This window comes from Sorex fumeus, unplaced genomic scaffold, assembly GCF_029834395.1.
Source record: "Sorex fumeus unplaced genomic scaffold, SorFum_2.1 ptg000082l, whole genome shotgun sequence".
Taxonomy (NCBI): domain Eukaryota; kingdom Metazoa; phylum Chordata; class Mammalia; order Eulipotyphla; family Soricidae; genus Sorex; species Sorex fumeus.
This window is the reverse complement of record NW_026606139.1, coordinates 3,676,495-3,701,575: the sequence shown is the minus strand read 5'-3', so window position 1 is coordinate 3,701,575 and position 25,081 is coordinate 3,676,495. Positions and strand designations below refer to the sequence as shown.

The window sequence follows — 25,081 nt, the reverse complement described above, 5'->3', positions numbered from 1 at the left end:
AAATCCAGTAAGTCATATACTGGGTAATAACACTATATATCATAGCTGAAAATTAAGATTTGAGTTAACTGAAAATTAGGATTAATTTGGAGTCAGACAGGACCGTTGCATATAAAACTGTCTGGCAAGCCTTTAACTACTGTGATAGAAACAAAAGTATTTCTAAGGGTCTGGAGAGAAATATGGCAGGTAAGGCACTTGCCTTGCTTGAGCTGATGTTGGTTTGATACGGGGCATCTGATACTGCCAGGAGTGACTTCTGAGTGCAGAGCCAGGAGTACCCCTGAGCATTGCCAAGTATAACCCCAAAATAAAATATTTTTGAGATGGAGTAACATTTCAGTACAGCTGATGGCAGGTGTAGTTTATCAACATTGCATTTCTGAAAAATTATTAACACTATTATAGGTCACAGTGTCTAAAAAACAGTGAGGGGGAAGCCGTCTCTTGATCCTCTACAAACTGGAGAAACTATTAGGCAACTTAAAGTCTTGGCTAGTTAATTGAACATTTAAGCATCCATCCTTTTTTTTTTTTTTTTCTTTTTGGGTCACACCTGGCTCTGCACTCAGGAATCACCCCTGGCGATACTCAGGGATGCTGGGAATCGAACCCAGGTCGGCCGCGTGCAAGGCAAACGCCCTACCTGCTGTGCTATTGCTCCAGCCCCAAGCATTCATCTTTAGATTTTCATTGGTATGAGAAAATCTATGTTCGTTGGGGTTTTTCTACTTGCATGTTCTGTTTGGAGATCACTGTATCACTGTCATCCCATTGTTCATCGATTGACTCGAGCAGGAGCCAGTAACGTCTCTATTCGTCCCAGCCCTGAGATTTTAGCAGCCTCTCCTTACTCGTCTTTCCCAACCATTGGAGGCTCTTTCAGGGTCAGGGGGATGAGACCTGTTATAGTTACTGTTTTTGGCATATCGAATACGCCACGGGGAGCTTGCTAGTCTGTGCAAAAGTGTTAGATAGGAAACCATAAAAGTACACATCTCGAGGGGAGATGCGGGCGATACATGTGCTCGGTCTCGAGGGCGCAAGCAACACATGGGCTCGGGCAGCATATGTGCGCCCTTCCTTTGCTCAAGGTGTCTTTTGTAGGCTCTTCTGGAGTTCTGGAGTCTTCTTGGGGGCTGGATCACATTTTCATCAGAATAAGGGAGAGGTCTGAGGCTTTGAGGAACTTCATGGGGAGGGGTCCCACGTCAGGGTCAGCTGAAGGTCTTACAAAGTCTGTTTTCTGTATCCCCAGACGGATCAGTTTTAGGATTTTCCTCCCAGAAGTTCTGTTGACCTAAGTTTTATTGCCGAGGGCCTCCCTGTCTACCTGCGTACATCATATTCTCCTCGAGAGATTGTCCCCCCTTAAATCTTTAAGGGAGAATGGTTGAAGGTCCAGTCTTACGGAGCTGCTTCATGCTGACAACGGGGCGCTCACCCTGCCTGCACAAGGGGTGAAATATCATGCTACTTTAGTTTTAGTGTGCCCCAGGCAATGAATTGGTTGGGTTCCTGAAGTTATCTGAAAGAAAAGATCAGATCAGTTAGACTGAGTGATATCACTTTGAATTGATTAAACCCTGGAGAAGGTCCTTTCTGATCCAGTAAGGATGTGGTTTGCTGTCTTAGAAAGCATAAGAGTTAACAGAAACCAAAACAACATAGTGCCTACCCATTTCTATCACAAAAAATAATGGAAAGGATTAACTTAACTCATAGGTTTGGTTGATAGAAAATGACTTCCTATGTCCAGAATTTCTTTTTTCTTTTTGGGTCACACCCAGCGATGCACAGGGGTTACTCCTGGTTTATGCACTCAGGAATTATTCCTGGCTGTGCTTGGGGGACCATATGGGATGCTGGGAATCGAACCTGCGTTGAGCCACGTGCAAGGCAGACGCCCTCCCCGCTGTGCTATCACTCCAGCCCCCCAGATTTTTTAATGGACATTGAAGCAGCAAGCCACTTCTCAATTGGAAAAGCTACTCATCCACTGAGCTATCAGTAAGAACTAATAGATATTTATACCTTGAATATTTGAGCATTTGATCATTTGCATGAAGTCAAGCTGCCAGTCCTCCCCTGGATAAGTTCCTTCATGCTGAACAGGAGTTAGGAGAGGGGCCCCAAGATTTCCACTAGATTTATTAATGGCACAGAAAGCACAGTTCTGAGAGTTCCTTCCCACAGAAGATGGTTTTCACTAGTGTTAGTAAAGCATTTCTTTCCATTTTGGAAGCTTCATGTAACCATTTAACCATCAACCTCCTGTTTGATCACATACCACAAGTATCCTTATTTTTAGATCTTCATTGTCCTCAGTGTCATTCTCTGTAAAATGTTGACATATTAATTAAACCTGCTTGGGGTAAGATTTAAACAGAGCCTGAGGATTTTGCTTCGTGGTTGAGTATTTGACTTGCATATATGAAGCCCTGGGTTTGATCCCCAGTTCTCGGGGTGGGGGTGGAGGGAAAAGACGGACTGGGAGAGACTTGCCTAGCATGCTGCTGTGGTTCAGATCATACATTCCCAGCCTCCCATATGGTCTCCCAAGCACTGCCAGAAGGAATTACTGAGCGCATGATCCAGGAGTAACCCCTGAACATTGCTGGGTGTGACCCAAAAAGGAAAAAAAAAAAGGATACATGGTCCAGAGAGAACATGGGCTTGAGAGGGCAAGCCTTTATTCTTATTTTAAAACAACCAAAACCGAAAAGGGGGAAAAAAAAAAACCGAGTTGGGGCAGGAGAGACAGTTCAGTGTACTGGAGCAGGTGCTTTGAATGCATGAGACTCCGGTTCAAATTCTGACATCTCATGGTCCCTCAAGCACAGATCTTGGGCATTCACTGAACATTGCAGTCGTGATTTTTATAAAGAAGAAATGGAACCGTTGCCAGGGAGATAGAACCAGGGTCAAGGGTGCATGCTTTTCATGCATGGGTCCCCTAGTTGTTTTTGTTTTTTTCTTTTTGGGTCACACCCGATAATGCACAGGGGTTACTACTGCTCATGCGCTCAGGAATTACTCCTGGCAGTGCTCGGGGGACCACACAGGATGCTGGGAATCGAACCTGGTTCAACCGCGTGCAAGGCAGATGCCCTACCCGCTGTGGTATCGCTCCAGCCCGGGTCCCCTAGTCTCATACCCAACATTGTGTGGCCCCTGAAATGCTGCCAGATTTACCCTAGTCGGCTCCAGCAGCACTGCGTCTTCAGGTTCCAGCACTGAGCCGTCTGGCCCTTTGGCTAAATACCACTGTGATTGGCCCCTTGACCCTTGAGTGCTGCTTGAAAAACCACACAGACTCCCTTCCTTAAACCCTTCCCATAAAGAAGCGCTTACGAGCTGAATTCCCATTTGAATGAATGATTTCCCCCCTTTTCATTTTTCCCATGTAGCCCAGTGCGTGGAAAGCTAACAGAATGGAACACAAGTCAGGATCCCTTTCCTCCGGTCGGGAATCTGCATTTACCAGTCCAGTCTCTGTTACCAAACCAGTAGTACTGGCTAGTGGCTCAATTCTGAGCTCTCCCAAAGAGGTAAGTAAGGATAAGGCTGAACTTAGGAGCTGCTTTAACTAGACTTAAAGACATGCAGAGCTATAACTCCATTTCCTTCGTAGTTGACCTTCATCCAAAGTTCTTTTCTGATTTACCATTAGCATTCAAAAGTGGGTAGTAGCAAGGAGGGACAGCTGCTTGGCCTGTATTAGACTCACCTTCTAGTGTCTATAGAAAAATCAATGTGTATACTGTATAAACTGTAAAACTGTATAAACCAGTATTTTAAAAGCTGTAAAGCTGGGGCTGGAGAGATAGCACAGCGGGTAGGGCGTTTGCCTTGCACGCAGCCGACCCAGGTTCGATTCCCAGCATCCCATAGGGTCCTCTGAGCACCGCCAGGAGTAACTCCTGAGTGCAGAGCCAGGAGTAACCCCTGTGCATCGCTGGGTGTGACCCAAAAAGCAAAAATAAATAAAATAAAAGCTGTAAAGCTTAAGTCTGTTAAGAGAAAAGAATGAATTGTTCTTGGTAAAAGGCAGAACAGTAAGTAAGCTAGGAGATTCTGGAAGTGACCATACAGAGATGACCCGGAGAATCCCGGTTCTTGCTCTGAATCGTTAGTATTTGTCTGTGTCTACTCATGTGTCGTATTTGCCTAGAGTCCATCCAGCACCACTCCTCCCATTGAGATTAGCTCCTCTCGCCTGACCAAGTTGACCCGCCGAACTTCTGACAGGAAAAGTGAGTTCCTGAAGACTCTGAAGGATGACCGGAATGGAGACTTCTCAGAGAACAGAGACTGTGACAAGGTAGAGGATATAAGAGTGTACGGGCTTTCTGGAGGCAAAGTAGTGCTTTTCCTATGAGGGTTTTTTCTTTTTTTTTTCTTTTTCCTTTTCTTCACGATCACAACCATCCTTTGTTCGTCGATTGCCTCGAGCAGGCCCCAGTAACGTCTCCTTCGTCCTAGCCCTGAGATTTTTTACAAAGTGCCATATTCAAGGCTCTTTCAGAGTTAGGAGAATGAGACCCATCATTGTTACTGGTATTTGGCATATTGGGTACGCCACGGGGAGTTTGCCAGACTCTGCCATGTGGGCAGGTTACATTCGGTAGCCTGCCAGTTTTTCCAAAGGAGGAATGAGATAAAAAAAAATGTCGCGCGGCTGCATTTGCTTCCAGGAGCTGGGTTTTATAGTCTCTGAGTCTTGGCCGTTGATGGGATTACACTTACACGGCGCCTGGGGGCCAGTTGGTGGGTCTGACCCCCACCTACTGGAAGGTGGAGGATCTGGGTGGAGGATGCTCAGCCCTGATCCGAGCAGGCTTGGAGATCTCAGCCCCGGGACCCATGTGCCTTTGTTCCTCTGCCAGTACCTTCATGCGTGTGGAGAGTGGCCTCAGCACAGTGGTGGCTGGTTCAGGAGGTCTTTGGCTGTCGGAGCCCTGTCCTTTTCTTGTCTTTTTTTTTTTTCCTTCTGAAATTTTGGGCCACAGACTGCAGTGCTAAGGGCTTACTCCTGGCTCTGTGCTCAAGGATCCCTCCTGGCAGTGCTGGTGTCCAGAAGCAGTGCTGCAGATTGAACCTGCATCAAACCACTTGCACGGCAAGTTCCCTACCTACTGATCCCCTACTGATTTTTTTTTCTTCTTTAGGGAGAAGACATGGCATATTTTTTAAGTATACAAAGATTTCTCTCAAGGAACAATAACATGATAAAAACGAGTGTCTTTTCTTTGTTCAGCAGATTTCAATTTAAGGTTTTTTGTTGTTGTTGTTTTGTTTTTGGGTTTTTGTTTTAGTTTTAGTTTTTTTTTTTTTTTTTTTTTTTTTTTTTTTTTTTTTTTTTTTTTTTTTTGCTTTTTGGGTTACACCCGTCGATGTACAGGGGTTACTCCTGACTCTGCACTCAGGAATCACTCCTGGCGGTGCTCGGGGGACCATATGGGATGCTGGGAATCGAACCCAGGTCGGCCACGTGCAAGGCAAACGCCCTACCCACTGTACTATCACTTGAGCCCCGTGTTTTTGTTTTAACAGTAGAGTCTGTAGTTGTTCGTATGTACAGTGCTGCTCTACCATGCCCAGCCCAGAGTGCCTGGGTCCCTCCATCTTTAGCCCATCATTCCTCCCCACCCCCACCTCCCACCCCTTACCCCCCACCCCCTTGCTTTTAACACTTGTTTAAGCAAGGGCAGCAGTGCCATTGAGCCTAGAATTGCTCTGGGCTATAAGTTGATAATTATATAAATGTTGTCAGTTGTGGTTATCTTTCATTGTAAATAAAATCTGGGCAGGGTGGGAGAGATACTGGGGACATTGGTGGTGGAAAAGGTACACTGATGGGTGAATGGGTATTCAATCATTGTATGACTGAAACTCAAGCATGAAAGCTTTGTAACTGTATCTCACAGCAATTCAGTAAAAAAATTATAAAGTGAAATCTGAGGCTGGTGAGACAGTACCAGGGGTTCAGTCTCTTCCCTTTAATGTAGGCGACTATGGTCCAGTGGTTTCCCCAAACACCACCAACGCACCATCAATGCACAAGAGCCAAGAATAGCCCCTGAGCATTACAAACCCCCAAAAATGTTTTTTTGTATCCTGCAATAAAGGTAATAGATTATTGATATTATAAGAAAATTAACCTTAAAAAAAAAAGTTAACCTTTGGTTGCTTGAACCAAGTATAGTTACACACCCTGGGCATTTTGTCCACATTTAAAGAAGGTTCGTACCAGAAACCTGAAAAGGAACCAACTATAGCCCCTCTGTTTAAAAAATAATTATATTAATAATGGGTTAGAGTGATAGCACAGCGGATAGGGCGTTTGCCTTGCAAGCGGCCAGTATGGCCAACCCGAGTTCGATTCCTTTGCCACTCTCAGAGAGCCTGGCAAGCTCCCCGTGACGTATTCGATATGCCAAACACAGTAACAATCGTCACAATGGAGACGTTACTGGGCCCACTCGAACAAGTCGATGAACAACGGGAGGACAGTGACAGTGATAATAATCAATGCTTATTTGGGGGGGAGTTCACACCGGCGTCGCACAGGGGTTACTCCTGGCTCATGCACTCAGGAATTACTCCTGGCGGTGTTCAGAGGACAATATGGGATGCTGGAAACTTGGGTCGACCATGTGCAAGGCAAACGCCCTACCCTCTGTGCTATCTATCGCTTCAGCCCTATAACAATAATGCATTATAGTCACACTCTGCTCAGCGGCTTCATATTTGGCTGTGAAAATGTCATTCCTAACTGGAGTCCAGGAAAATGAACTTTCAAAAACTGAACATTTCTTAGTCCATATTGGTTGAAGGAAGAACAGAGAATTGTTATTTCTAAGCCTTTGTCTGTTGGGTAGTCTGTGGATTTCATGGGTAATTTGGGTAATTGGGTAGCCTTTGGATATCTCAGCAAAGCGAGCAGGTCCGTGTCTTTAACTGGGGAAAGACTTAAGGCTGAGGTTATCTTCTCCAGAATACTCTGATTTGTGTATCTTAGTTCAGTTGGGCTGGAGCAGCAGCACAGCAGGTAGGGCATTTGCCTTGCACGCAGCTGACCGGAGTTCGATTCCTCCGCCCCTCTCAGAGAGCCCGGCAAGCTACCAAGTGTATCCCGCCCGCACAGCAGAGCCTGTCGGGCTCCCCGTGGTGTATTCGATATGCCAAAAACAGTAACAACAAGCCTCACAATGGAGACCTTACTGGTGCCCACTCAAGCAGATCAGTGAACATCGGGAGCACAGTGCTACCCTGCAGTGCTGTAGTCTTATGAATGTATTATCTTGCCACAGAATTCTTTTAAATTCATTATATTGTCCTTCCTTTCTTACTGCAGCTGGAGGACAGCAGCACACTTGAACCAAAGGAAAACGGAGAGGAAGGCTGTCATCAGAATGGTCTTGCTCACCCTGTGGAAGAAGAAAGGGAGGTCCTCTCACACTCTCTGGAAGCAGAACATCGGTGAGGATCACGTCATAGACGTGCTCTGTGTGGAGCCTGAACAGACTTACAGAGTCATCTCAGATTAAATCTAATTTAAAAGTCCCCTAACCTTTAGGGGCTGGGCGGTAGTGCAATGGGTCCTACCTCTTGCCTTGTTCGAGGTCAATCCAGGTTCCATCCTTGGCATTCCTTTGTAGTCCCTAATAACCACCAAAAGTAATTCCTGAGTGAAGAGCCAGGAGTAAGCCCTGAACATCGCCATGTGTGGTCCAGACACAAAAAAGAAAAGTATCACAACTTTTCTCTGTTGCCCAGTGAGCATCGGACACTAGTCCTGTTTTTGTATTTTGTTTTTTCACATTTTTCTTTCCAAGGCTTTCATATATTTTAGCTTCACATTCACTTTATGGCCTCATTTTAGAGGGAATCCTATTTCCTGATATAGTTTAGAGATTGTATGAATCTCTCATAGAAATAGAAGGCATGATAGGACTCCATGTAAGGACTGGCCAGGTAACATGCTTTATATGCTGGAGGCCCAGGTTAAGTCCCTGCACCGCCTGGTCTCTGAATACCCATGGAAGCAAATCGTGAGTAGTTAACGGGCAAGGTGCCCATGAGCACCACTGGGTACGTTCCGAAAAGAAAAGAAAAAAGGTTACTGGGGCAAGAGTAATAGCACAGCCGGTAGGGCTTTTGCCTTGCATGAAACGGACCTAGTCTGGATCCCCAGCATCCCGTATGATCTCCAAGCACTGCCAAGAGTAACTCTTTGTGCAGTTAGGAGTAGTCCCTGAGAATCGCCGGGTGTGGCCCAAAAGCAACAACAGAAAACCACTGTCTGGGTCAGAGATAGTACCAGTGTTTTAGTGCTTGCCTTGTATGTGATCATCCCAAGTTCGATCCCTGGCACCACATACTCCCCCACGCATCACCAAAAAACAGAGAGAACGTTGTCATATGTTCTGTCCTATCTCCACCAGGTTGCTGAAAGCAATGGGTTGGCAAGAATATCCTGAAAATGATGAGAATTGCCTTCCTCTCACAGAGGATGAACTCAAAGAGTTCCACATGAAGACAGAGCAGGTACCATGTGCACCTTTCTGGAGGCTGGTTAATGACTAAGGGAGAAAGGAGTCAGGGCGGTCTTTGCTTTCGGGGAGTCACAGTGGCATGTGAGAAAAGAACCTTGAGGGGCTGGAGCGATAGCACAGCAGGTAGGGCGTTTGCCTTGCACTCAGCCAACCCAGGTTCGATTCCCAGCATCCCATATGGTCCCCCGAGCACCGCCAGGAGTAACTCCCGAGTTCATGAACCAGGAGTAACCCCTGTGCATCACCGGTGTGACCCAAAAAGCAAAAGAAAAGAACCTTGAAAGAAAAAATCGAAAGTTGCACTTGGCTATAAGACGAAACCAAACAATTTGCTGCTATGTGGATGGCTCTGCAGAGTGAAGTTAGGAAAAGAAGACACATAATGATCTCTCTCACATATGGAGATAACCAGTGCAGCAGAAACTGGGCCCAGAGCAGCAGATAGTACAGCGGGCAGGCCGTTCGCCTTGCACATGGCCAACCCGGGTTCAATCCCTGGCATCACCTTTGATCCCCCAACTACAGCCAGGAGTAATTCCTGAACACAGAGCCAGGAGTAGCCCCTGAGTATCACCGGTGTGACGCAAAAAATTCCTCTCCTGCCCCCCCCCAATAAAAAAAAGTGACCAGGAAGATCGCTTAAAAGTCTGGAGCATACGCTTTCATGTGGATTTAATCCCTGGCATTACACTACATGGTCTCCCCAGCACTGCCAGATGTGGCCACAAAAAAAACGGGCTAGAGCAATAGTACAGCATATGATTCCTTGCACATGGGTGGCCCTGCTTTCATCCCATGCACTACGTAATGGTTGCCCCCACCACCATTCCAGTAGTAAGCCCAGAGCACGCCCAGGTACGGCCCCAAAATTTACAGATGCATGCACGCACACATGGACCAGGATTTACAACAGTGAAGAAGACAAGTGAGTCTTGGGGCCAGGGAGCTAATTCCGAGGATTAGTGTCATGCTTTGCATATGAGGGACCAAGCTTTGATCCCTGACACCGCATGCTCCCTGAGTAGCAAGCCTCATAGAACTCGTGGCTTGATAGTATAGATTTAAAACATAAATTACAGTTAAGTGTTCTATGAGAGACAGGTTGACTAAAGACTTATGAGGAGGAGAGAAACGGTTTGCTATTGAAAATTTTGTTTCTGATTTTCATCACTTAATTACTGGTAGAAATAGGGAATCTCAAACCTTACTGAGACATATTGAATCAGAACCTGCATTTTAAAAAGATCTTAATAATCAGGGAGACAGCTCGTAGGGCAAGTGCATTTGCTTTCCACGTAGGAGACCTGGTTCCATCCCTGGCATCACATAGTCCTCCTGGCACCTTCAGTAGCAGCCGCCAAGCACTGCCAGGAGTGACCTCCCAGAAGTGAAAAAATACATATATAATTGATTCATTTGTACATTTTGGAAGGTACTATTATGAGAAATCTTCAGTCTCATAGAAGGGATCTTCTCTACAGTCTACCTTGAATTTAACTAAGGACTAACCTTTCCCTGAGGCCTTTCTCAGTTATTTACTACGGTGTTTTTTTTTGTTTTTCCTTTCCCATCTTATCCACAGCTGAGAAGAAATGGCTTTGGAAAGAATGGCTTCTTGCAGAGCCGCAGTTCCAGCCTCTTCTCCCCTTGGAGAAGCCCTTGTAAAGCAGAGTTTGAGGACTCAGACGCAGAAACCAGTAGCAGTGAAACATCAGACGATGATGCCTGGAAGTAGGGCATGCAAATGCTGGGAGTTCAGTCCGGTCCAGGAAACTCAGCTTACGTGTTTGGAGAGTGTACAAAGGAAATCATTCTTTGCCTTTGCCTTTTCCTAGGTTCTTTGTTTATATTTCATGCACAAGGGAAGTAATCATATCCCAAAGAGCAATTGTCTCGTTCAGCTTTTGTTCTTTTTCCCTGTTTTCTGCTTGATAGAAGTTTGTGGTGGGAAAGATTTTTAAATGCACACACTTACACAGTATAGATGGGGCAGTGCACAGGTGGGAGCTGCCATGCAGAGGGTCCTGGTCTGCAGCAGCTTCCACTACCAGCCCTTGGGGCACACACCCCTGTGCTCAAGCAATCATTGTCAATGACAAAGTGACTATTGAAGTTATAATTGTATTAAATTAATGCTAATAATTTGGATATTTTATTTTTGGCTGCTCGGGTAACATTAGCCCTTAACCAGGCATACGTGGTTTTATTTTCCCTTTTTGGGTACAGCTGTAAAATATTTGGATATAAGAAATGTTGTTATTCTTGCAGCCTTGATATTCAGGGTGGATTGTAAAATATAAATTTTTGTGAAATTTCAAAGATTAAGATTATTTTGATAACATTATTTACAGATTTAAAAGAAGTGGTTATCACAGGCCTGTTGAGGGGGGGAAACTACTGCATAAAATAACTAACTTGGAATAAATATTTTGCATCAGTTTTGGATTGTCTTGTGTAAGAAGTATATTTTCTTTAAAATTAAATGAGTGAATTCTGGGAGGGGGGATACTCTGTGAGGGGTGGTCTGAATTCAGACACACCTGTTTCTCCTTTTAGCAGATACTTTTTCGATGCAGAAGAACCTGTGCAATAAATTACCAGTAATAAAATCAGAACCCAAGTTTCCTTCCTGAAACCTTTTCACTGTTTGTGTATTTATCAATGCGCATTATCTTAATGAAGTGCTTTTTCTTAGTTTTCTTGCTAAATAAGAACATTTATGGCGGGTTTGAGTTGATGCTGACTGGGTTACCACTGAACAGGTCACTCAGTAATTACCTTGCTTTTGTGTCCCAGACATTGGTCAAGGCTCTGGGGATACACGAATATGGCCCAGGGCCAGTGACGGTACAGTGGGTAGGAACCTGCTTTTGTACGTGGCCACCCCAGGTTTGATTCCCAGCATCCATATGATTCCCCTGAGTCCCTCCAGGAGTGTTTCCTGAACGCAGAGCCAGGAGTGTTGGGAGATAGAGGAACAAGAAGCCTGGTTGCATGTTTGAAGGATAGCTTGTTTAAAAAAATCAATACTGAAGTTGAAGAAGAGGTAACTCGTTAGGCCAGAGAACCTTCTTGGGGCCAACCCATTCCATCCCTGCGCTGCCATAGAGCACAGAGCCGGACTAGCCCTGCCTACTGCTGGTTGTATCCCCAAAAGCTAGCTCATGCCTCCAAAATGGTGACTTTATTTTTCATTATTCAGATTTTAAAAACCAGGAAAACTGAGACCTTATCTGACACTCTGTTGAGAGTGCTTGCCGTGTACACGGCTGACCCATATTCATTTCCCAGCACACCGTATGGTCCCTTGAGCCCAATGAGGAGTGACCCTTTGTGAAGAAGGAGTTAAGCCCTGAGCACAGCCAGATGTGGCCCAAATGCATGAAAACCAGTCGTGATCCCCAGCTCTACAAGTGACCTCCAGCACTAAGATCTAAGGGGGCCATATCACCACAACCCCCAAAAAGCAACCTGGAGGACAGGGAAGATGTCTCACCTGGATCACATGATTTGTTGCAGAAATCAGTATATAAATCCAATATCCAGAACCACAAGCCCTGACTACCAATGGGAATGATCCCTGAGCTAACTCTCGGCATGGCCCAAAAGAAACCACAAAATACATAAGCATGCAACTGTAAGTCACTGCAGAAACAAAGGGAGTAAGCGAGAGGCCTCTGGCCTTGATGCGACCTGGTTTAGTGAAAGCTGTGGTTGCGAATGGGCCAGAGACAGCACATGAGGTAATGGCATTCGCCTCGCAGGTGCTTGGCCCAGGTTTGATCTCCAGCACCGCAGATCACCTTCCTGAGCACCTCCGTTTACTTTTCGGTTGGAGGCTACGCACAGTGGTTCCTGGGGAGCGTGTGAAGTGCAGGGGTCAGATAATGGGTCAGCCACATACAATGTAAGCACCTTACCCTCTGTGGCCCATCCACTGTTTTAATTGATAAATTTTGTTTACTTACTTGAGGTCAAGATTAGTATACTCTCAGTTCTGAGGCATTTAGAATCCTTTGGTTTGGGGTGCGGAGGGCATGCTTGGCAGTGCTCAGGGATCACTCCTAGCAGGGCTCGGGGAACCATATGCAGTGCCAAGAATCAAACCTCGGTGGATCAGTTGTATACAAGGCAAATGCCTGTCGCTCCAGTGCCAGGTGTTACTACTGACACAATGCCAGCCAAACCCACAGTGCTGTTCCCCCACTTCCCTCTCAAAAGCTGTAGCTATTGACCAGAGTGCTCAAAGACCAGGCGCATGCTGTGGGAAGTCTGTGCTTCCCGATTTCTGTATCCACAAATACAGAGCTGGAAATTACTTGAAGACCACAGGATCTAGCCCAAGATGTTCCCTGGAATGACACTGACATGGAGCATGCTGTCCCTTGAGCAAACACCACCATTCAGGCTTGTGTGGCCAGTGCTGTGAGATGGCCCAGCTAGTCTGACACAGTCCGTTTCCCCTTTAGGTAGAGAAACTGGCATAATGTCAACCAGTGCTCATGCAAGAACAGATTTGGTGACATGTTTACAGGGGCTCCTCCCAAAGGTGACCAGCCTTCTCTGCGTTCTGCAGACCTGCCCAGACCTGTAGCCGCTGCCCAGGGAGCTGTGGCTCCTCCCCAAACAAAAACTTGATCTCGTAGACCCAAACAACCTGGCCTCTCTCTGCCTCGGCTCTTTGGTCCGCTCCCCTCCCCGTGGCCTTCTTTCTGTCTTGTCTTCTGCAGGTCTTGGCTGATGTCAGGGAAGGAGACCCAACCCGGGGCTTCCTCCGGGGAATCAGGACTCCTCCCTTGTGGGTCCTGTGACATGGTTTTCCGTTCCTGGGCCCTGTTGGCCACCCATACTCAGCGTTTCTGCATTGGCCGCCTGACCCAGGAGGTGACGCTTGGAGCACAGCCTTCAAAAGTCACAGAAACAGCCCCCAGTGCGGTAAGGGTCTCCTTCGAATCCACAGATAGGTCTGTGCCGGCGACCTTGATCCTCAGGCGACCCCCCCTCTTCCCCCCATACTCTGACTCAGGTTGTGTCAGAGGAACCCCAGGGCCTTTCAGACCAGGAGGCCAGTAAAGGAGCTCTAATAAGGCTGACAGAGGAGGTATGCCTGGCTTGTCCCCTGGGTTGAACATTCTCCCAACTTCTAAGTCGTGTGTTACCCCACCGGTGAGTGGTGACTTATCTCCAGGTACAAAGGCTCCGGCTGTATCTGCAGGACGAGCGACCTGGGGTAACTGAGGTTCTCAGGGGTTCAGAGAGACCCTGGAAACCTTCAAAGGCACCCACTCAGGGTCCCACATTCGAGGCTGCAGGAAGCCCTGATGAACGTTTGCGGGCGCTGTACGGGACACACGCAAGACGCGTGGCAGAGACCGAAGCACAGGGCGCGGCTCTGCAGCGACGTAGCGAGGGTAAGGGCATGCGAGACACAGGGACCCCTTCTGGCCCTTGGACTTGAGGCTGCTGGGCCACATTCCCACGAGCCCCGTGTCCCCTCAGAACTGAGCAGGCGCCTGCAAGGGTTAGCCTCGTCGCAGGGCGGGTCAGCTCGCCCACTCAGCGTGGAGCGGGAGCTGCGGGTACTGCGGGCAGAGGCCGAAAGAACTCGGGGAGCACTGGAAATGTTGGAGGAGCAAATGAAGCAGTTGCATTCGGAGGCCGGGTGAGAGCCGAGCGGGGCGGGTGGAGTGGGGTGTGGACGCTGCTGGAAGACAGGTGTGAGGGCGAGAGGGGCAGAGCACCGTCGGGGTCTGGAGCCAAGGCCCCCGGGTGCGTCCCGCCCGCGCTCCAGGATCCGACTGAACTCCTTAAGAGCGGGAGAACTTTGTCGTCCGGGGCCGCAGGCCAACGCGGGGACTCTGGCTGCGGAGATAGGGTGAGGCCCCGGGCCGAGGTCGGGCCTGGGTGGGAAGGGCAGGTGAGTCCTGCAAAGTCGCAGCTGCCTCTTTCTTCCTTCCTCAGGGCTCTGCGGGAGGCTTATCTTCACGGCGGGGGTCGGGACCCGGGCCTGCTGGGCCAGATGTGGCAGATGCAAGCGGAGGCGTCGGCCCTGGAGCAGCGGCGGTCGCGGATCCGCAGGGGTGAGCAGAAAGCGCCCCTTTGAAGCAGTGGCCTTGGTCCTGGCAGAAGAGGGGCATGAGGGAGCAAATCGAAATCGCCAGAGCCGCAAGGGGGCAAACCTGGGTGGTCTGTGTGGCGGTGGATAGACCAGCCTTGCCCAGGCTGCTGAGGCGCCCACGGTGAGCCTGCCAGAGCCCAGTGCCAGTCACCAGATCAGAGGCAACAGGGCCAACTTGTTCACCACAGGAAAACATGCAGGAGATGCATCTGGGGAGCTTCTGGCGGTAGAAACTGGAAACCGGCGTCTGGAGGCGGAAATCCTGGCTCTGCAGATGCAGAGGGGCCTCGGCCCGTCCTTGTGGGGTTAGTGAGTACCCACCCAGCCTTGTCCCCAGCAGGCTGGGCTCGGGGGAAGAGGCAGAGTTAATAATGCAGAAGACTGGTCAGGGGCAGAGGGGACAGCGCATGGACAATGATCGCATCTGTAGCCTCTGTTCACCAGCATCTCCGGATGTCCTGTCTTGATTCCTGCTGCTTCCTCTGCCCACAGCATCCCGGGAGAGTGGACTAGTGGCAGCTTCCAGCTCACGCCTGAGAAGATGGGGAGATCCCCCACTCCTTCCCCCATCAGTAGCTCCCCCACTGCCACCCTTTCTACCCTCTACAGAGACCCTCTTGGATGGCAAGGAAAAGGCTGTGAGGACCCCGGGCTTGGGGCAGGGCTGTTCTGTGCAGTTGAGGGACCACGCTAAGGAGTCAACTCTTACTCCACAGCCACTGCTTTCTGGAGCTAGGGCCACGAACCTGGGCCAGGATCCCTACTTCCTCCTACCCTCATCTGATGTTCTGGGCCCTGCGCCTTATGACCCCGGGTGAGGCCTGCTGCTTCCTTTAACGAACTGATATGGTCACATTACTGGTTATGGAGACACACCGGGGCGGTTGGGGGCCAGCCCAGAGTGGGTGGGAAACGACATCTGCACTGAGACTTCTGTTCCCCAGGACTGGTCTGGTCATTTTCTATGACTTCCTGCGGGGCCTTGAGACTTCTTGGATTTGGGTGCAGTTAAGCACTGGCTTGGCACGAGATGGACAGAATACAGGAAGGAGTACAGCATTGCCCCCAGCCCTCTGCCTGCCCCCACCTGCAGCTCCTGGGCCCATGGGCAATTGTGCCATTCTTGCCAGCAGGCAGCCTATTCCCAGGTCAGTGGAAATAACGGGTCCCCTGCTCGACTGAGGCTTGTTCCCCATTCAACTTAGATCTGGTTGTTGCAGATTGCCACCCTCACCATCAGTGTCCTTGATCTGTGAGCTGCAGGCCTGGCAAGGGTCATCATGGCCGAGGGCACCAGAACCAAAGGCCTGGGCCTCACTACACCTATTTGACGAGGGTCAGAGGGTGTTAAGTGGTCGATGGCGTCTTCCACTTCGAGCCCTTCCTCGAGACAGCAGCCTCAGTCCTGGGCAGCTGAATGGAATTCCCCAGGTGAGTATGGATAGTGGGACTAGGTCTCCTTAAAGGTAGGTGCAAAACCGTTTCACCTCTCCCCAGGTAGGGCAGACTGAACTTTTTCTGCGGCTGGTCAATGCAAGAGATGCAAGTGTCCAGACACTGGCGGAGATCAATCCAGCAAGTGCCCAGGAGTACCAGTACCCACCTCTGGTGAGGATGGAACCCAACTAGAGCTAGACACCACAGATGTAGTTGGAATGGTTATTAGCCTCGTTCAGTGGAATACTTGATCACTACCAAATGTCTGATTTTAACTCGTGACCTTCATGCACCTTATTTAGTGGATACTGTCCTAAGGGAACTCAAAGGTGAAGCTCCAGATTCCAGTCAACATGCCGTCACCCTCTACACTATCTCCCTTTTGCCCGTCCACAGGTGTCCAGCTCTTCACTGGAAACCAACTCCCTGGCTCCAGCAGCTGGCTTTGTTGATCCCCCTCCTCCAGAACCCCTCATAGGCAGAGTAGAGGACAGAGATGAAAATTGGAGCCCTGCAAGTTTTGACCCACCAACTCTGGATTCCTAAAACGATTGTCGATTGTGAGTAGTTTTTGTGAGTGTGTGTAGGCTACAGAGACTTTTACCAGACCTAGAGTTTACTGCTCCAGATCCTGATATAAGAAATAGGAGCCGATTATAAGCACCAACCATACTTTTACCACCTTACCTCAATACCAATTGTTCTTTTTTTCTAATTTTCGTGTTTCCGGGCCACATCCAGCAATGGTCAGCAATCACTGCTGGCAGGGCTCAAGGGGCCTGTGGGGTGCCAAAGACCAAATCCATGTCCATCTCTTGTAAGGAAAGTGCCCTACCACCCCCCTGTCCTCTCTCCACATCTACCTCTTGCAAGGCAAGTGCCTCCTGTACTCTCTCTCCAGTCCTTTAACGACGTGGCCATGAGGATTAAATGAGCATTCAGTTACCTGCGATATGCTTGATGTATATAAATTTCACTCCTCCCAAATTAGGACTGGTGCTGGTTTATGTAAAAGAGGAGCTGAAGACTAAGTGCTGAATGGACCAACAAAGGTCCAAAGGGCTAGCTAGAAGCAACTACATGCAATATCCCCGCAGGCTAGGGGCAATATCTGCCCACCACCCATCTAGATAAAAGGTTAATATTTAAGATACTTATATAAGTAAACATTAAATTTATTTACTACATATTTATGCTAAATCTATTTATGAAGTATGTATTGAACATTAAACGTTAATGCACTAAAACTCAATGTATTAATGTTTAATATATATAGATGAACTAGTAGGATTTGACAAGAACAGAACATACCAAGGGCAAGGGGCAGAGGTGCTTGCCTTGTATGTGTCTCACCCAGATTAAATCCCTGACCCTCCATACGGTCCCTACAGACAAGAGTAAACTGCAGGATGTGACCCAAAAATCAAGAGTTAATTCCTGGGCATCACAGGATATGGCCCAAAAACCAAGAGCAAAGCATTGAGAGCTTTGAATCAACATTTTAGTCACGAGTTCTTATAATCATCCCAGCAAAACTCCATTTTACCTTCTATTTTCTTTTGAATTTAGGGGTCACCAGGCTCCTCCGCTGGCTCGGAAGGACCATCCTCCACTCGTGTATGGTGGGCACACACAGAACAGCCATTTTGGTGTTTGGGTGTCAGAATCCTCAGGTTGACTTTGGGCAGTTTAGAAATTAAATTCAAATCTGAACACATCCCAAATAAAGCCTTGTATGTTAGCAACTTCTCAAGGGTTCGGTGTGAGTTCCGGTTCCTTTGGATGGGAAAGCCAAAATTGGCTTTAGATCCTAAACCCTAAGACCACACATTTAAATGCTCTAGGCCAGTTTTCAACTGGGGTCCATGTGGCCCCCAACATACTGCCAAAGATCCTATCATGAGACTGTTACCCCTTTAGTATCAAGCAGCAGGAAGAGAAGCCACAGAATGTAAACAAGATCAGAAGGGAGCCAGTCAGGAAGAGGTTGTACAACACTGCACTAGAAAGTCCAAGACCCCACTTGTTGGAATACAAGGAGCTTGGGTTTATCAGATTACACCCTTAGCAGTGCTCCCGAATCACTCCCATTCCTTTGTCTGTAACCACTTCTCTATGCTCTCTTCCCCAACCAGTTCATCAGCTTTTCACCTAGTCAGAATCGTTAATTTGTAAGGTCAGAACTTCTAGGACACTGAATTTATATTGTAAGTTAATACTGCCTTTCGCCTCTCCTTATGTCCTTTGAATAGTTTAATGCAATGTCCTTTTTGTATACATAAAGACAATATTATGCTTTGTAACTTAGAATTTAATTGGTCTTGATTATTCACTCCCAGGCATCTGCTTTCTCAACTTAAGCCTCAGTTGCCCTCACTTCCTAGCACCCCAAAAACAGGGTCCCGACGAGGGGCTGGATGGAACCAGGGCAAGCAGATAAGCTATGTGCTACCCTGGTATCGAGATGTGCCAGACCAAAGCACCACAATTCCTAACTGTAAGTTAGGAGTTTGATCATAGACAAATGCTGTCATGATCCAAAAGTAACAGCGAGAGTAGGACCCTGCTAGGGGTGGGAAAGACTATCTGGCCTGAGCACTGTAGTCTGAGATCGAGATGGCCCTAGGAGAGCAATTTTAAAAGCTTCAAGTATTTCTTACTGTGTCCATACATACATAATTTATATCCATACTGTGGATACATGATTTATGTCCATACTGTGTCCACGATTTATATTATGAATGCTTATATGCTTGTTGGAAAAGGAGAGGAGAAACACCCAGGGGATTCCGTTCTAGGGTGGGTTGATCTGCTAAATGAGAATCTGCCCTAGAAGTGGCTTTCCCCAAATGGCAGACCATCTTTCTCATGGGTGGTATATACAGAAGCAAAGCAAGTGAACAGAGGTAGTGCCCAGGATAAACAAAAGACTTTGACAAAAGAAAATTAAATTAGGATGGGAAGAGAAGGGAAGGAGGGGTCCAAGAAACAGTAGTTGGAGGAATTTGGGATTGACATTGGAAGGCCAGTCATACTGTATCTGAAACTTATAAATTACCCTCATGTATTGTAACGGATTCTTGAACAAATTTAGTTGAATAAAGAATGTCGTGGAACATTAAAAAAAAAAAAAGAAGTGGCTTTCCCGAGTGTCCTGATTAGTTTGGACGAGGCTGAACATTTCTCCCCTTCAAACTGCCTTCAGTAAATAGTTTCAGCATATTGTAAGAGGCAAGTTTCCTTTTTCTCACAGACATCTCAGCCAGGCCTGATACTTGTCTGTGGGATGTAGATTCCAAGCTCTAGCAGACTGGTCTTTGGGATGCAAATCCAAGTGCTTGTAGCTTGGTTTTGTATCTTATTTTCAAAATTGTATCTACTTTTCAAAATTACTGGCCTACAGATGTAAAGCCGTATTGCGCCCTTTAGAGGTACCATGATCTATACAAGGAGATTTTCGGGGCTCTCTGGGGGAACACGTGTTTGAGAGAACTGAGAGAATGGGGAACGCAGGCCTGAGAGTACCTGGAGAGCACGTGCCTGAGAGATCCTGGGCCCTCCATGACATGAATTTCTTCCTTGTAATAAACTGCTACTAAGACCAACCAGCCTGGCCCTCCCTGGAGTGGGGAGCTGCCCTTTGTGTTCACACACCCACCGATTGTTCAAAATCAAGTCCAGACCACTTTTTTTAAAGCATATTTATTCGAGTCAAAACTTGGCAGATGTGATTAACAATTTCAAGAGTTGGCTGATACTTTATCCTTTCTATACATAAAATAACAAGTATCTTATTTGCCAACCCCACTCCCCACCAGTCTTCCAACAACTTCTGAAGTGTCCAGACAGTTCCCCAATTACCACTGTGTGGACACCGGTTTTCCTCAGGGTCTCATTTCCCCATGTTCCCCAGTCCTCTTTCTAGGACTGAGAACGACCCCAAGTTGAACAGGTTAAGAAGGACAGATACCACCCAGGCCCAGCAGTCAGAGTCCAAATGACATCAGCACCAAGGAACAAAATCTTCACGGAGAACTGCTTTTGTGGCGCCCATCCAGACAGTGAAGACGCTTAAGGTTTGTTTGCAAGATGGCCGAATTCAGCCAAGTATTTTAAACAGGAAAACATAGCACCATTGGAAGACAGAGTGTCCAAAGCCACCTGGCTTTCGCGGTCTCCACAGAAATCTGGACAAGAACTTCCAACGCAGATCGGTACAGATGGTGGAAGAGGAAGAATGGGTATACCTTTGGTCAGTATGGAAAAACCAGAGGCAACACTTAAGGAATAAAAATAATCAAAGCCTCAACCTTTGCTTACAATCTTTATTGAAGTTATACAAAAAGAATTCCCCCAAAGTGAAAAAATACATTATATACAAAAACACTTTCCCTCAGGAGGAAGGCTATAAGCTCCCTTTCTTAACATGCAGTGCTTTCAACTGTAGCTCCAGTCTCCACCGTCCCCTCCACTGCTGCCCGACTTTCGGCCTGATTCTCGGTCTGGAAGAGAAACGGGGAGCCTCAGCCTAAGTGACCATTCTTGAGTCATTCCGTCCCAAGCAACTGAGTGAAACACGAGTTCCTGCCAACTGTGCACACGATCAAAACAGTGCATGGTCATTTCCAAAATGCTTGGTAATATTGGTCACAGAGTCGACACTTAAATGGAGATCAGAGTGGTGGGCCAGAGCACTTTTTTACTGGCTGGAAGGAGGCTGAGAAGGGGGTGCAGGTGGGTTTGGTTTTTTGTCTTTAGGAATCTGCTCAGTTACTCTGGACTCTGCAATCAGGAAATCACAACTGGCAATGCTCAGGGGACTAAGTGAAATGCTGGGAATCGAACCCAGGTGGGCCTATCAAACCCAGGCAAGTATCTTACCAAGTGGCACCATCTCTCCGGTCCCGGGAGCCTTTTGGGGGTGGGGGTTTAAGCTATACTGTACTTGTGGGGCCTATTTCCAGCTTGATGCCCACCTTCAGGGGTGTTCCACAGATCATGAAGTGCCGAGGGTCAAATTCCTGCATGCAAATAATGGGTCTCTGGCCCAGGAGCATCTGATGCATACATGCCTTTGATCCCTAACCTCACACGTTCTCCAAGCATAGTAAGGGTAAGGGGCGAACAAGGTGTGACCTGTCAATATATTCATTACCTACAGAACATATCCTATTTGCCAGAGGTAGCAGATTCCTAAACAATCATTGTTTTAAGATGCATTTAAGTAATCAAATAAGATGGAAAACACTCAATGGGAGTAGTTATTTCCCTGGGCCTTGAAAAGGGAGAATGAAGAGAACAAACTTGCTCTTATCTGCTCACCTCTTCCTGCATGTTTTCTAAAACGTCATTTCCACTGGAAACAGTATCCCCACCGCCTCCATTCACCTCTGGCTCTTGTTTGGCTTTCTTTGCATCCTCTTTCCTGGGGCTTTCTTCTTCTGGTTTCCGCTAAACAGACACATCACGAAGAGTTTTGGTTTTGTTTTTTTAAATCATGAAGATTTTATAAACGTGCCTCATGTTTTTAAAAGGAAGAGAGCAAAAAACACCTAACACCCTTCTCTCCTATGTCCTGTCCCCTTTCCTGCTCCGCTCCCAGGGTACCTCCCTTACCACAGAAGGTAACCTGTACTCTGTACTCTGAAGAATGAGCTGGTCTATGCCAACACAACAGTGTAGCATGCCTAATGGAATGGTGACGTATGGGTGGCAGGGAAATACGAAAATAACCTCATTCCAAGTATGAACCCTATATCTGAGTGAGGAAACAAAACAGAAGTTAAGATTCTTCCTTCAGAGGGAAGAGGCAGGACGTGGGGGTCTGCTGCTGAAGAACAATGTTGCCACAATTGTACCAAAATAGGAGAGCAGGTACTTGCTACCTTTGCATGCAGCAAGTCATGTGGTCCCGAGTCCTGCCAGGACTGATGCCTATGCACAGAGAATAAGCCCTGAGCACCATGGGATGTGCCCCTGACCACAAATCAAATATTGGGAATTTTTACAGAAATGTTCAGATGGGGGATTGGGATGGGGGCCACGGATGTCAAGTTAGAAGAAAATAAATGATAGCACACAAATTTACCTTCTTTCTTACAAGGTGGGAAATATCAGTCACACAATTTGATGAGGAAGCACCATCTGTTGGTTTTCTACTGGCAATCTGCCAAAAAGAAAGTATATTAACAAAGGACAGTGATATAGACAATACTAAGGTCTAATATAAAATACCAGGTCAGGGCAAGAGCTTGTATTTTGTATTCAGGAGACCAGATTCAGTACTCGGCACCACACAGACCTCGAGTACCACCAGAATGTTCAGAGAAGGAAACGAGAATAGTGCAAGCACCACTCGATGTGGCGCCCCGATCATAATACTCACCATGGAGACCGAACTGTCTCCTCCACTAGGAGTGAAACCTGAAGTAGCACTCTCCACCTGCATGCAAGACGGTAAATCCAAATGAGTCCTCACAGAGAACAGGAAGTTCAGGCACTGTCCTACACCTGCCATCCAAGCAACTAAGAGCTCAAATGCTCGGACTCCATACAGCAGAATGTCCAGAGACGATGCAACACACAGGAAGGGTGCAGGCATAAAATAAAACCTCCCATACCTGTAACTCCAAAACAAAGCTCAAAGTTCAGAGATCTCTATAACAGTCCAATGCATAGAACGACTCACCAATCTATATAGGAGTTCTCTAAGAGGGTAACAGCTACATTTGTTAAATAAATACCATTTGTTTCCTGCTGAACGAATATTTTAACACATAGGTGCTACTACCCCCATTTTGCAGATGAAGTCAACTAGAAGTGTTCTTCAGCTGCTGTGGATCCACAAATATAGAAAAGTTGAGAACCACTGGTCTGCCACCTCCTTGGTCAAAAGCACCAATTCCATGGACCATATGCAAGGCAGGTGCTGGTTTTCAATTGTAAAACCGTGATGGAATGCTGAACTAGGGCATCTTTGTTATGGTTACTAAATAAATGCGAACGGAACAAGAAGAGCTCATTAGGGAAACGGAGATTTGATCCCCCATATCACACGGTCCCTGAGCAGACTAGTGAGTAGCACCTAAGCATCACTGGTGGACTCAAAACCCAAGTAAATGTTAAGAATCATGATCAGCCACACAACAGCAGACACAGAATTCAAGGGGGCTGCAGCAGGGAGGGCCTTTCTTTCCCTTGCATGCAGCCGACCCAGGTTCGATCCCCAGCATCCCATATGGTCCACTGAGCACCATCAGAAGTGATTCCTGAAGTGCAGAGACAGGAGTAACCCCTGTGCAGTGCCAGGTGTGACGCCGACCCCCTAAAAAAAAGAAAAACAATTCAAACACACACCCCTTTCCTCACCAAAAATTTGAGAGGCCAGGACTGTGGTTTGGTGGCCAAGTTTAGAATTCAAACCAAAAAATTATGCTCTAGAATGACACCTCTCAACTGGCAGTTGTGACTGGCAGGATATTTAAAAAGGGCCAAGGCAAACAATGTGTAAGCAGGGGCCACAGAAAGGAAGCAATGGGGACCAGAGTGACAGAACAGCGGGTACAGTGCTTGCCTTGCACGCAGCTGACCCCAGTTCGATCCCTGGCATCCTATATGGTCCCCCAAGCACCACCAGGAGTGATCCCTGGATGCAGAGCCAGAAGCCCTGAACACCATCAGGCATGTGCCCTACACAAAAAAAGGGAAGGAAACAAGGTCAGAAACAGGCCAAATAAAGTTGGAAAACAATTAATTATTTGGGGACCACACCCAGCAATACTCAGGGGTCACTCCTAGTGGGGCCTGGGAGGCAACATGGGTAGATTCAACTAAATCAGCCATAAATCCTATTCACTGGACTATTCCTCAGGTCCTCCAGCTCCAGAGCATATTCTCATCAAGATTATACTGTTATACATTGTATTCTTTAATACTAAATTTCTTTTTTTTTCCTGTTTGGGTCACACTCAGCGATGCACAGGAGTTATTCCTGGCTCTGCACTCAGGAATTATTCCTGGCGGCGCTCAAGGGACCATATGGGATGCTGGGAATCGAACCTGGATCAGCCGCGTGCAAGGCAAACACCCTACCGCTGTGATCTCCAGCCCCAATACTAAGATTCTGAGCCATACCTGGCAGTGCTCATGAAATCAGTCCTGGTGGGGATCGGTGGCGGTAATTGGTGCTCCAGACTGAACCCAGGTCGGCTGTGTAAACATGCCCTATCCATTGAACCATCTCTCCAGCCACCCCTTAAAGTTACAGGTTGTCTTTAACCACCAACTCCCTGGAAACTAAATCATAAACTAAGATTCCTGGAAAACAAAACATTAGTCTGATGCCTTCAGTGTTCTCGAACAGTTTTCATAAACTTCAAAAGAAACCAAACCAACCAAAGTTGCTTTCAGAGCTAATTCAGCGACGTTCCCACTACGCTGGGACTCTTTCGCATCTTCTATCTTCTCTCTAATTTCAGGTAGCAGTTCCTTTAGTTCCTCGATTTCTTTCTCACATTCAGTAGAGGCTTCTCCCGCCTCCTTCACTTGCTCACTTAGTACAGCTACAAAAAAAACAACAGACAAGTGCTCAGTTTTAGTTATCAGAAAAACTCCTTTAAAATACAAAATTATCAATTACTGGTATTTATTAAGATCACTGTGAAACAGCTGACACTCACCCATTCTCTTTTCAATAACCTCAATGGATTTGCTAAACTGTGTCACTGCTTCATCGTACTGAGAGTTGTACCCATATGCCAAACCCAACTGATAGTGGGTCTCAGCCAGCAGACGATCATGGGCATCCAGGTACTGCTCTTGCAAGTTTAGGCAAGCCTGAAATTCCTCCACAGCTTGGACGTAATTCTCTAACAAAGGGAAAGAAAAAAGAAAAAACAGCAATGGGACACCCCTTCTAATATATAGCACTTCTAAAATTTAGGCCATTCTGAAGTTTCCATTTTCA

General features: G+C 47.1%; 3 protein-coding genes across 6 annotated transcripts in view; 2 read left to right on the top strand and 1 right to left on the bottom strand.

The window, feature by feature from the left end:
- GPBP1L1 (GC-rich promoter binding protein 1 like 1) overlaps positions 1-11,006 on the top strand; it is a 53,732-nt gene extending 42,726 nt beyond the window's left edge. For all 3 annotated transcript variants that reach the window (XM_056130920.1, XM_056130919.1, XM_056130918.1), the window contains exons 8-12: positions 3,411-3,551; positions 4,175-4,324; positions 7,361-7,485; positions 8,451-8,553; positions 10,144-11,006. In XM_056130920.1, the coding sequence (XP_055986895.1) occupies positions 3,411-3,551; positions 4,175-4,324; positions 7,361-7,485; positions 8,451-8,553; positions 10,144-10,296 (672 nt within the window). In that variant the 3' untranslated portion in view covers positions 10,297-11,006. The remainder of the gene's footprint in view (positions 1-3,410; positions 3,552-4,174; positions 4,325-7,360; positions 7,486-8,450; positions 8,554-10,143) is intronic.
- A 1,275-nt stretch (positions 11,007-12,281) lies between these two features.
- On the top strand, positions 12,282-16,662 carry CCDC17 (coiled-coil domain containing 17). The gene is made up of 14 exons (XM_056130961.1): positions 12,282-12,304; positions 13,292-13,513; positions 13,584-13,662; positions 13,867-13,972; positions 14,061-14,223; positions 14,353-14,436; positions 14,523-14,641; positions 14,868-14,984; positions 15,289-15,317; positions 15,396-15,493; positions 15,624-15,827; positions 15,900-16,110; positions 16,177-16,287; positions 16,513-16,662. Exons 1-14 carry the CDS (start codon positions 12,282-12,284, stop codon positions 16,660-16,662), a joined length of 1,716 nt encoding a protein of 571 aa, XP_055986936.1.
- A 3,761-nt stretch (positions 16,663-20,423) lies between these two features.
- Positions 20,424-25,081, bottom strand: part of NASP (nuclear autoantigenic sperm protein) — a 30,923-nt gene continuing 26,265 nt past the window's right edge. For both annotated transcript variants that reach the window (XM_056130923.1, XM_056130922.1), the window contains 6 exons: positions 24,795-24,983; positions 24,511-24,677; positions 22,502-22,558; positions 22,205-22,282; positions 21,439-21,567; positions 20,424-20,618 (listed from right to left, as the gene is read on the bottom strand). In XM_056130923.1, coding sequence (XP_055986898.1) covers positions 20,538-20,618; positions 21,439-21,567; positions 22,205-22,282; positions 22,502-22,558; positions 24,511-24,677; positions 24,795-24,983 — 701 coding nt within the window. In that variant the 3' untranslated portion in view covers positions 20,424-20,537. The remainder of the gene's footprint in view (positions 20,619-21,438; positions 21,568-22,204; positions 22,283-22,501; positions 22,559-24,510; positions 24,678-24,794; positions 24,984-25,081) is intronic.